Below are 12253 nucleotides of genomic sequence, written 5' to 3'. Positions count from 1 at the left end.
TTTTCAGAAAGGAAAGTAATTAATTACAACTCATATTATATGTATAATTTTATTAATCTAAATTAAACTTTCCAAAGATTCGGTTTTTTATACATATATTTTTCTATTTAAAGAATTTGTTGAAAAAAAAATTCTTTCTATATGGTTGTTTTTGTCTCACAAAAATGTTTGAATTCTTTAAGAATATTGGCTATTTTAAGAAAACCTGTGTTTTGGAAAGTAATGATTATAAAGAGCTCATTTTGGTTTCAAATTACAGAAAATTTGACCAGTTTTAAAAAATAAATAGGTCAGGTTTTATTTTAGGTGCATAGTTCTGAACTTAATTAGTAAAAACTCATAATGTGCGAAACAGTTGCTGATTTTAGACTACTACTTCAGTTGCCCAAACTTTTTGAACCTGCAAGTACATTTTCTAAATGTAAATATCCAAAGAAAAATACGTTTCTCCTGATCTCTGAACATTTCATAAAAATCGGATTGATGGCAATAGCTACCCCAACACAAATATAGGAGATCCCATTTGTTCCTTAATGTCTAGAACCTAAATCCAACTTACGAAAATGAAAACTTTCAATTCTACAAATATATTTTTATTTCCTGCATGAATAATACTTCTTTATTGGACGAAGCTTCTCTACTTTTTAAGTGAAAGTGAACAAGCAGAATATTTCAACTTTAATTTAATGATTATGATTAATCAGTAAAAAGACACACGTAAGTATTGATAACAATATGTTATATGGTTTTTTTTAATCCTGAATAGTCATTTCTACTTAATTCTTTAAAAAGTATGAACACAAAGGGAATGGGTCATAGGGTGCTTGGTTCAGAACGTTGTTCGAATTTCATCTGAATTAGTCAATATTTATTTTGCACCAGCACTGAGATATGAATATTGACATTTTTGTTCTGAAGCTCTACACAAATAGATATATTTAAACCTACCTCTGTAAAATGGAGCTCAGGGCGTATCCTACTTTGTTTAGGATTTGTTGAATTGGGATGCACTGACCTAGACAGTGTCTAAGTTATTTACAACTTTCTGGGAGAATCAAGGCACTCATTTAGAACTTGTTAATATTAACCTAGTTTCGAAATAAATACAAGAGTCAAGTTCTAGATCAACTTTAAATCTTGTACCCTTCATGATACCCGAAAAAAAAAAATTTAAAATGGTGGACGATTTTGAGTTGACTATATGTAATTAATTGTAGGGAAATGGTCGGGGTGGCTGTCAAGGAAGATATAAAATTATATATATACATATATATTTGTTTTCTGGTTTATGCTTTCTGTTACATTTGTATTACCTTATTATAATACTTCTTTATAATAAGTTATTTTTTACATTTAGTGTTCTTGCTATGCACAAATTTATTTTGAACTTCTAATTTCCATTGTCTTTTCTGTTTTAAACCCTCACTTAACATCTTCCAGGATTTAGGTTAGTACCTATATATTATTTCTGTTTTATTATACTATATTATTCCTTTATTTATCCCTTTATCTAAATTTATCTATCTGCTTAATTTTTAATTACACCATGCTTATATCTCATTTACTTCTTCATTCTTTCTTTCTTTGTTTCTATCTTTTTATTTTTTTTTGTAAGATTTGTTATTATTTTTATATATTATTATTTCATTATTCATTACTTCAATAGTACATTTGGAATTCTATCACTCATTAGTGTACAGTAAGAAACCTAGAAATTCACCTTGATTGCCACAAGGCAAGGTTAGCAATGCTATATCCTATTGTAAGTAAAACATCTAAAATAAAACCAGAAACAGCTATTTTTATTTCTAAAACAATACTAATTCCGTTACTGATATAGGACTGTGAAGTCTGTGGAGAGCAGCATCTTTAGGAAAAAGAAAAAAATTACAATTATTCCAAAATAAGGTCCTAAGAATCGTAGTGGATGTCCCTTGGTTTGTTAGAAACAGCCAATTGCATCGGGAAATGCAAATGGAATAAAATGACGACTTCATAAAAAAAAATTCCACTCTCAGTTAAAGGAGCAGTAACTTAGAACTTGAGAAATCCAACCTAATTTCGAAGCCTGAAACCCAGTTTGATCAAGATATCTTATTATAAATTCTATATTTATCTATTTCTACATTGTCTTTACTATTTTTTTTCACTTCGTCTGTTTTCGAATTAACTTTTTTTGTCCTCCTATTAGAAGTCAGTTATTTATTTTATTAAATCTATAAATGTCATTGTTTTGTTACTTTTCTTTTTTTTTTCTCATAAGAATTATTATTTTTATCTATTCATTTTTTTTTTATACATATACTTTTCACAATTTTTCAATATTTATAGCATTGTAAATATTTAGGGGTGCCTTTTGCTGGAGATTATATCCCCTTTAATGAATTGTAAAAAAAAAATGAAACTGTTATAATAACCATGTAAGACCTACCAGAATCTTATATATTGAATAAAAATAAACCATTAATTACTTGTCACTAGTTAGTGCTCTATTTGTTCATATTTATATTTTTATATCCTTTGATATCAATTTTTTTTATGTATCATCTTTTTTACAACTTTATATCTCATAAATAATTTTGTCTGCTATTTTTTTTATATCTTTCTTCACTGCCGTCTGTATCATCTTTCTACAATTAAATGTTTTGAAATGGTGTGTTTAAAAAAATAACAAAATATTTTTATTAAACTGTTTTTAGTTTTTTATTTAATGCTGAGTAGAAACTTAAAATTAAAAAAATCAGTGCAGAATCAGTCTCTTAAGATGCAGCTGGTCTGTTGACCTCAGTCTGTTCTCTGTGATCGATGGTGACGTCCTTGAAGTAGATGTTAGGAAGATGGAAGTCGTCGTGGGCGAGGGGCCTGTCGAAGGGGAATCCCAAGGGGCGGCCGTCGTAGAGGGCAGCGCCTCCGCAGGCGATGTCGAAGTTGTTGTTACCTGGCTGTGCGGAGTTGCGGTCGTAGCTGTTGATGGCGACTGCGAGTTGGACGTGGCGTCCTCCTCTCCAGCCCATCGGCAGCTGGAGCCTCTCGGGAAGTCCGCAATGGCCGTACTGAAAAGTATAAGTATAAAATTACTTCATTTATTATTCTTCATGTCCCTAAGTGTTAATTGGACTACCATAAAATCATAGTCTCTTGCATTAAAAACTATCCAATGCTTTCAGAAGAGTACTAGTCCGGGCGCCGAGGTACAGCGGTGCCAGGAACAGGGAGGCATGAGCAATAACTTTTTTTTTGGATGGTGGGTAAGTTTTTTGGGTTTATGTATTTTCAAAGAGAGAACTATTTTTGTAGCGTCTAAATTTGCAAAACTTCCATACTAAGGGACAAATAAATAGTAATGAAAATAAATTACAATGTTTAACACTGAAGCACCTATTTCTGTTCTAAATGAACAGAATTTATGGACGCATTGCTTGTGGTGTAAGCTAGGATTATAATAATTTTTTTTAGAAGGAGGGTACAGCTATAAAATTGCAAAAAATTATGCTCATATCAAAATTAAAATTTGTGTAAACTATTATAATACAGATTCCTTCAAGAATAGTCTGGAGCTGAAATATTTAAAGTACAAAGTTTACTTTTAAAGTGCAATTTTAGAATTTTCTGAAATTCTTAAAACTGCATTTTATGATAGTAATCACTGCATAATTAATTTCTTGATAACTGATCAGCTATATTTTGTCGTTAACGAGTACATTTAATGTTAGTTTAAAGTAAACTAACTGTTCGACTAACAAGCGAAGCCAAACGCGTGTAGCGACGATCATAAAATAATGTTATTATTAGTAATTGCAACTTGAGCTTGTTTTGGGGGCTTCCCGAAATTATTTTATTTATTTAAAGGTTAAGTTCTACCCCTATAATCGTACAAGTAAGCTTGAATGTAGCCTCTTTCGTTGACAGCTCCCGATCTATTTTTGATATTTCGTTTAATACATTGATTACTAAAAGTTTTAAAAAAAGACTTACTATTTACCATAATCGATAGATTTTTATTAAAATACACATACCTTATTTTTAAATAAAAATATGATTGGTGAATAAATGAAGTACTTTTTAGTAAAAATAAATGCCGGCATTTGTTTGAAAAAGTATTTAGGCTCAAAAAATTGATGAAGTTGTATTAATTTGGTCTAAGACACAATTTCAACTAGCAAAAAAAAAAATAAATAATCCTTTCATATTTTGTAAAACCATGCAATTAATATAACTTTTAATTTTTTAAATAAAATTTCATTCAATAAATTCTTGCATACATTTTTAACGATTCATAATAAATATAATAATAATAATAATAATAAAAATCAATCAATATTTGAGATATGTTTAAAGCTACCTCTGAAATGTAAAATGGAGTTTTCTGGTTGATGGCGTTGTTGACGCTAGTGTAGAGGTTCCTGAAGCCGTCCCGATCACTTGTGAAGATGGGAGATTCCTTTGAGCTCCTTTCGATTAGGTTCACTCCAGCGGCCACTGTAATAAAACAATGTTCAACATTTACAAAGTTTCCATCAGTACAATAATATAGACTTCAATTTTAGTCTTTCGTAGCGAATTTATTAATTATTGAAAGGTATTGTTATTTACTCAATACTATAGAATGAAAACACTAACATTTGACGATGAATCTGTCGATCTCGACGAAGGTCATTCTAGCTTGGTTGACGGTGAGTAAGTGTTCATCGGCGTCATACTTGTGTCCTAGGAAGACCCTGACGATTCCATCGACGGCGTGTTCGCTGTTAACTGTCACGTTGTAATGGTAGGGCTTGTGGTTGAGGCGGTACTGCCTGGCGTAGTACCTGAAGTCGGTGTAATCGGAGGCTTTGGGCACTGGTACGCCGTTAGTTATTTCGTAGTCGAACATATCGAAATAGGTCATCAGTTTGTCAACTTCCACCTTCTGAACTGATACACCGTTGAAACCAAGCTGAAAAACCCAATTTAAATGTAGAGGATAGAAAATTAATAAATTATATTAACCTTAGACTTAAATTTGAAAATAATTCCTAACTTTCACTGAGGCAAAACTTACTTCGCCGTGACTGTAAGGAGCCTGCAACCTCTTGTAGTGCTGGAAGAACATGGTGATCATCCTTGCCAAGTAGTTGAAGTATACCGGATCTCTGGAAGCTGTGATTGGTGATGAGAGGGCGTTGCCAACGTACTAAAAAATTAAAAATACAAAAATAAAAATCAGAAAATATTTTACAAGTTGTAAAGGTATTATGTATGACTTACTGAACGATCACTGGCTGTAGAACTGATGAAAGAAAGAGCTTCCAGAGCGGCGTAGTAGGGAGACTGGAAGAAGTTCTTGCTTGGCCTGTCGGCGGTACCGAAGACGATTTTTCCGAGGAGATCGAAACCGTCCTCATTGTTCAAAGGTATGAGACTTTTGTTGGACTAAACAATAAAAAATATTGGAATTAGAGTTGTTCGTAATATAAGTTATATGTGCTACCTTGATAACGAATTATATGAAGTAGGCAAGGTACGTACTGCTTCCCAAAGAAAACCATTATCGATGGCATCGAGGATCCTCCTTTCCAAGGTCTGTGCCCTCACGACTGCACGACGGTTGAACTGCTCGGGGATCAAGCCATCAGGTCTGTTGTACATAGGTTGTCCATTCATGAAGGTAACACGAGGATTGTAACCAACCTGAAATAACAAATACAATTTTCAATATACGCCCACTTACTCGACTGAATCAAACTCTAATCAAGATCGCATACCCTGATCGGCTGGTCCCAGACGAGATGTCCAGCGTTGGGGAGACCGTGAGCGGTCCTCTCCTGGCTGTACCTGGCGAACAGCTGCTGGAGGATCTGGTAGTAGTTCTCTCCTCTCCTCTTGAGCCATGGGGTGTTATACTTCTCGGAGGACATCCACTGAGGGTTCCTGAAGGTGACTTCGGAGAGGTAGTTGTTGAGGCCGACGTCCTCCCTGAAGTAGGAGATCCTGAAGTCGCCGTATCCCCTGTTCTCGCTGCTCATGAGGCCGCCGAACATGGCCGTGTGGTAATTGTACTCGTACCCGGTGTTGTTGTATGTGAATTTTCCCTCCCTGAGGCCTATGATTCAATACACATTCAATATGTTTCTTTTATCACTTTAAAGCGACTTATTATTTCTACATAGTTTTAGAAAGTGCATAAGAACAGAAGTATGAAATACTCAGTCTGCTAACAGTATAAGATCATCAGTTCTGTTATGTAAAAAAAGAAAAAATAACCTAGTTGATACTTAAACATTTCCAATATTATTTATATTCAAAATAATTGTTCCATATTTTCTAGCGGACACATATTTTTCTGTAAATAAACCTCTTTGAAAATCATAGGATGATGTTATGGGCCCATTTTCAGTTAGACGGGTGTATTAACACGAAATAGTTATTAGATTATGAATATTTTTGGTGTTTTTGGCTCTGTCTCAAATATATGTCATAAAAGACTGCTACCAAAATTTTAACCATTAAATATGTATTTGTTTTTATTAGATGGATATCGATTTTGATATATAATATGTTTTTATAATTATAATGACACAGAATGTTTTAAAAAAAAGTTTTTTTTTTCCAGAAAAATTTAAGACAATGTTTAATTTATGATTTCAGGAATTACGTTTGAGAATGGTCACAAAAGGAGTCTATAACGTCATTAAATGAATAAATAAAAGATAATCAGAGTTTTATGTTTTTTTAAATTTTCCCAGAAGTTGCTATATAATAAAATAATCTATATATTTCTGGTTTTATTTGTATTTATTATTTTTATGTTTATTATATTAAGGTTTTTTTTTTCTATCAAGTAGTTTCAATTATTCAGGTCAAATTATGAACATTTAAAAAAAAAAATTTGTTCGTTGATTTCTGTCATTAGTTATATTTTTATATCAATATTTTTGGTTTGAAAATTATTAGAAGTGAGTTAAGATATGACTTATTTCAAGGTTAAGTACTTGGATTGATTTATAATTGAATAAATAAAAATAAAATTTGGAGTTCAGTTTGAATCCATCTCACCAGTAAAAAATTAATTTTGTATTTTTTAAATTTAAGTTCTTCCAATTTTTTTTTTAGAGTACATTTGTTTCGGTAAAGTTTTATTTTAAAATATGTTTTAGTTTAGTTTTATTTATTTCAAAATTTATCGAATTTAATAAACAAATTTAAGGTAATCTTTAAGTTTTGAACGGCAGTGTACGTAGGCTCTACCTGAAATGCCTACAGGTAAAGATGGTTTAGCCTAAGAAAACACCTTCAGTTTCCCAAGCTACAAACAATAACATTATCAGCGCACTGTTCTGTTATTTTCTTGATTAATTTATTTATTTTCTCAATTTCTGTATCATATTGTCTAAGTTTAGAATATTTCATAATAATAATTTGTCCAAAAAAATAAAATAAATAAATTGTCAAATATTATTAAAATTCGTATGATAATGATTTCAGTATATTTTTTCAATTGTGATATTTCAATCTATAAAACCCATCGAGAATATATGCATTATTATATCCATTATATATTCACTTAATATTAATTATTGTATTACCTAGTCAAATTTAAACATTCATGATTACATTACCTTCCATTTTGGCATCATAGACCTCGTGAAGAGTATCTGAGGGTACGAAGAAGTTGGGGAAGATCTCATATTGTGGCGGGATCAGGAAATTCTGTGTGTCACTCCTGTGGGTGAGAGCCAAGATGTAAGCATAGGAGAACATGCCCGCGTGGATGTGGTGCTTGGCCCAGCCGGCAACCTGGAGAAAATTAAGATGGATAGTCAAATTGTTCTGAACATATTTAGACATTATATTAAAGATAAAATGTGAAAGGTATACCTTGATGAATGTTTCAAAGTCCTTGGCGAAGTAGAAGAGATCGAAAAGTCGAATCGCGTCAGCTTTAGTGTGGTGGCAGTACATGCTGAACACGCCATGCTTGGGCAACAAACCTCTCTTGTATGCCCTCAGAAACTCTTTCGGATATTTCTCATCCTAGGAAAAAATTATAGCTTTAAACCTTAATATATACATTTTAAAAATATCTTTATTATTAAAACTGTACAAAATAATACATTTAGTAAATTTGATGTAAGTTATAACGGAGTGACAAAGGCGTGTAAAGAAACTACCCATTGGTAGTACTCTAATGACGTTTTTACATTAGGAGGTCTCGTAGCCATCTTCTTTTCAGACCCCTCGCATGATTGTTAGGAATGGAAGAGGAAGCAAAATTAGAAACTAGTGGGTTTGGAAATATAATTTAGTTTGTTATACGTTTCACTTGTTTTTGTACAAATCTACTATATGTATTGGTATAATCTCTGAAATAATGAAGATATTACGTATGTACATTGGGTGTACTACGTATGGGCAGGAGTCTTGTGTTCCAGGTTGGATCCCTTCACTCCTATATTGGATAAATTATAACCAATAAAAAATTAACTGAGAAGTTAAACAATGACAAGATGGGTTGGGCAGCTTAGCTCTGATGGCGATATAAACTAATGTACTAATAAAAATAAACTTGAAAAAAATACTTTTTAGAAGTAATTCGGGCTTTTTCTAATAAAAAATGAGGAAAAGCACGGCTCGTAACTTTTTGAATATTTTTTTTTTAGTTTGTTCTTTCAACATTTCAAATATTAAATAAATAATGATTTTAACTATTATGTGCCCTGATTCTATTGTTGATTCAAAGTTGTTCAGAAACTAATTTGAAGGATCCCATCTGTAATATTGGGGCCCCCTATGAGACATGAAAAAACATAATGGGTTTTCTGATACTCTTTAAATACTGATTAACAATTATGTAACAAGAATTTGTTTATTAAAAATATTTTTAAGAAGGTTAGGTTAGATTCCATTGGAGATTTTAGTAGGTGACAAAGTGCAAGCTTGTGGGTCACACATCCTCTACATCTAATTGAAGTAATAATAGTGCGAAGGTTGGAATGATAAAGTAAAGTAGTTGGTCTCGAAATCGGAAGAATTTATAAAAAGTTAACTAGCGTTGAGGTTCTGAGTAGACCAGAACGTAGAAGGGAAGATTGAGCTGAAGCCAGTGTTGGGCAAACAGTAATTTCAATTACACTTGAATGTAATTAATAATTTCGACTATTTTTTAAAATTAATTATCATAACGGACCATAGTTCTTCAAATATTTTATTTATGAAGTTTCACATCATAGTAGTAATGATTAAAGTTATTCCCGTCGAATTGGACTTCAATGAAGGTCGATGAACGGAGGTATTATGGAGGCAGTGATTGTCTCTTTGTATTTTATTATCTTAAAATTATTTAATCTTCAAATCTTCTATATATAAACTCATATAATCGTTCTTATCAAATTATCTTCCACAGTTTTATAGAATCGTGTACATTATAAAAACAAAAATATATATAAGATAATTTGATAAAAACGAATAAATGAGTCAGTCAATTTAGTTTTCTTGAGAAAATGTGAATTTTACATGCTATGTACATAAATTATATAATCATGATATACATATATCATTTAAGTAAATTCCCCCTCCCCCCCCCAAAAAAAAAATAATCACTTTTTCACAATCTAAGTCAGAGTTGCGGCTATAATATTCGCAATATATTATTATAATTAGGTTTTGAGCACTCGATTACTTACTGTGAACGAGCCAAAGTTGGCGCTGATATCAAAGTCTCCTTCATCGCCTTTCCAATGGTCGCTGTGGCCGATTCCGACAAAGAGGTCTAGAATTTGCTTCTGCTGTTTCAGGAAAGTCGCGTCAGCTAAGAAAATAAATTTTTTATTAATTATGTATGCTGTAAAACTATCTAATTGCGTTAGTAAATGAACTGAAACAATTTAACATTCCTCTTCAACTTCACTAATTACTAAAAGTAGAGAAGTTATTGAAATTGTTCTTAAAAAGTTTTCGAGATTTGACTTCTTTTACAAATTTTATTATAATTTTATATTCCTGTAAATAAGTCCCTCTTGGGAATAGTATAGCACAGAGGGTAGGGAAATGGAACTAATAACTCACGACACGGGTTAGAATCCGGCTGAGCCAGATTATGATTAATTCATAATTGAGTTCAAGAGACCCCTTCCGTACCACTCTTAATTGAAGAAAACCCTGGGGGTTGTGCCTAGTCCTGACTAGAAATAAAAAATAAAAAAAATCGTTCAAATTTTTTTTCTATGACTTCTAATTTCTAGTAGTTAGGGAACCTCCAATTATCAATAACATTTTAGGTATACTTAAATAATGGTTTAATCAAAATCGCGAGTCACGCGAAAATTTACGAAAACAAATCATTTATGATGGAGATCTAGGTAATTATAATTGCATGAAAGCAATGCATTGTTTTTAATTAAATAAAGAGTATTCTGGATGTTTTCGAATGTATATATTTTTCTATAATTTTAAAGGTTTTATCTCATTATATCAGATTTATTCCCTCAAAACTACTTCATTAAAATTCACAAAAATAATAAAAAAATAAAATAGAGATTTTATTATAAATTATAAAACAGGATAATAAAAATTATTTAAATAAGTAGTTTGTAAAAAATAAGTTATGCTTTAAAGCATTCTAATACTTATTTAAAATTTTTAGGACTATTGAATGGTGCTTTGAATGATTCAAATTCCGACCCTCAAATAGGTAATTTATTTTTTAAAATATAATAAAAACGAATCACAGATCTCTAAAATAAGCAGCGACGGAAGTTTTTTTAAATTTAATCTTAACGGATTAGTTGATAGTGATTTATGAGTATTACGTATAGATGAAAACATATTGATTTAGAAGTATTAAAACTAAAACAATCTTCAAATGCGAGGATTTATTGATTTATATCAGTAATAAACTAATTAGAGTTTTATACGGTTGAAACCAATAATAATGTATGTTTATTACAATGTATTATTTAAGTGAAAACATAATCATTAATAACATTATAAAATGACTATATGAATACAGCAATAACAGTGAGAAAATTCTGGATATCAAATGAATTCCGAAATATTAAATGCAAATAAAAAATTAATGTTAAAAAAGGAAGGCTGAATTGATTTGATACCTAGAAAAAAGTTTTTATTTTTCATAGAATGAAGAATATTTAAACAAATAATTTAGATTACTTGCAAGATTTTGTAAAATTTATTGTACGTATCATTAATGTCAGAGGATGTCAGAATAACATAGACATATAATATGCAAATTTGATTTTTCCAAACTATACGATTGCATTTTTCATTGGGTTATTAATTTTAAATGATGAATAAATTATAGAAGGTTTTGAATATGTAAGGATAATTAATTTTTGATATAATGAAGTGTTATTTTTTAAGTTGTTGTTGGGAATCAGAACTCATATTAGAATTATTTAATGAACAATTAAAATATTTCCTTCAAAAATATTTATAATGATAAAGAAAAATTAAATGTACTTTTGAAATCTATTATTATGATATGCACAAAAAAAGTGTTAAAGGGAATTCTCTGCAGCAGAAGACAGCTAAAATTTATGACGAGCTACAAATAATAAAAATAAAATTATTTTCACCCAGCATACAAATTTAATCGATAGTTTATAATAATCGAGAAATGACATATTCAATAAATTTTCGTACATTTAACCCAGGACGTTGGCATAATATTATACACAATATTTTTTATCATTTTATTTTTATACCAGATCGGCCTGGTGGGCCTTACATGGTTGATATAACTTATATTATATATATTTTTTAACAGTTGATTATGAGGGGGTATAGTCATACAAATGACACCCCTAACTATATACAATGTTCTTATTAAAAGAAAAAAAAAAGAAAATAAATAGATAAGAATAATGCTTCTTAATAAAAGAGAAAAGTAAAATTAATAACAAAAAAATAATGATATTGGTTTACACACCATAGAATAAACTAATTTATTTTTTAAAATATTTAAATAGAGAGTGAATCTCATCAGACGGTGGACAGTAATGTATAATTGACATACTTAACTAAATAGATAATAAAAATTTAATAGCAATACCTTAAAATATAATTAGATTACAGTAGAAGGAAATGAAATGAGTATTGTTTCAGCTTACCTAAATTAGAAGCATAGTGGGCAAGAAAAAAATATTATTTTTTTACTTTTTACACCTATAGAATTTGAATTCTCACCTTAGAGAAAAATATATGTTCAGGCGTCAAAATTTCAAATATTTTAAAAATTATTTTCTACTCATTTATA

General features: G+C 30.4%; 1 protein-coding gene across 1 annotated transcript in view; it reads right to left on the bottom strand.

Moving 5' to 3' along the window:
• Positions 1–2678: 2678 nt before the first annotated feature.
• Positions 2679–12253, bottom strand: part of LOC106678739 (hexamerin) — a 9820-nt gene continuing 245 nt past the window's right edge. The window contains exons 2-11 of the mRNA XM_014417467.2: positions 9663–9787; positions 7858–8013; positions 7599–7776; positions 5745–6082; positions 5509–5670; positions 5248–5412; positions 5042–5173; positions 4621–4936; positions 4343–4479; positions 2679–3053 (exon numbers count right to left, since the gene is read on the bottom strand). Coding sequence (XP_014272953.1) covers positions 2760–3053; positions 4343–4479; positions 4621–4936; positions 5042–5173; positions 5248–5412; positions 5509–5670; positions 5745–6082; positions 7599–7776; positions 7858–8013; positions 9663–9787 — 2003 coding nt within the window. The 3' untranslated portion in view covers positions 2679–2759. The remainder of the gene's footprint in view (positions 3054–4342; positions 4480–4620; positions 4937–5041; positions 5174–5247; positions 5413–5508; positions 5671–5744; positions 6083–7598; positions 7777–7857; positions 8014–9662; positions 9788–12253) is intronic.

This window comes from Halyomorpha halys, unplaced genomic scaffold, assembly GCF_000696795.3.
Source record: "Halyomorpha halys isolate HHAL.00 unplaced genomic scaffold, Hhal_1.1 Scaffold157.1, whole genome shotgun sequence".
NCBI classification, from domain to species: Eukaryota; Metazoa; Arthropoda; class Insecta; order Hemiptera; family Pentatomidae; genus Halyomorpha; species Halyomorpha halys.
Note: the sequence above shows the minus strand (reverse complement) of the source record. Positions and strands in the feature narration are given on the sequence as shown.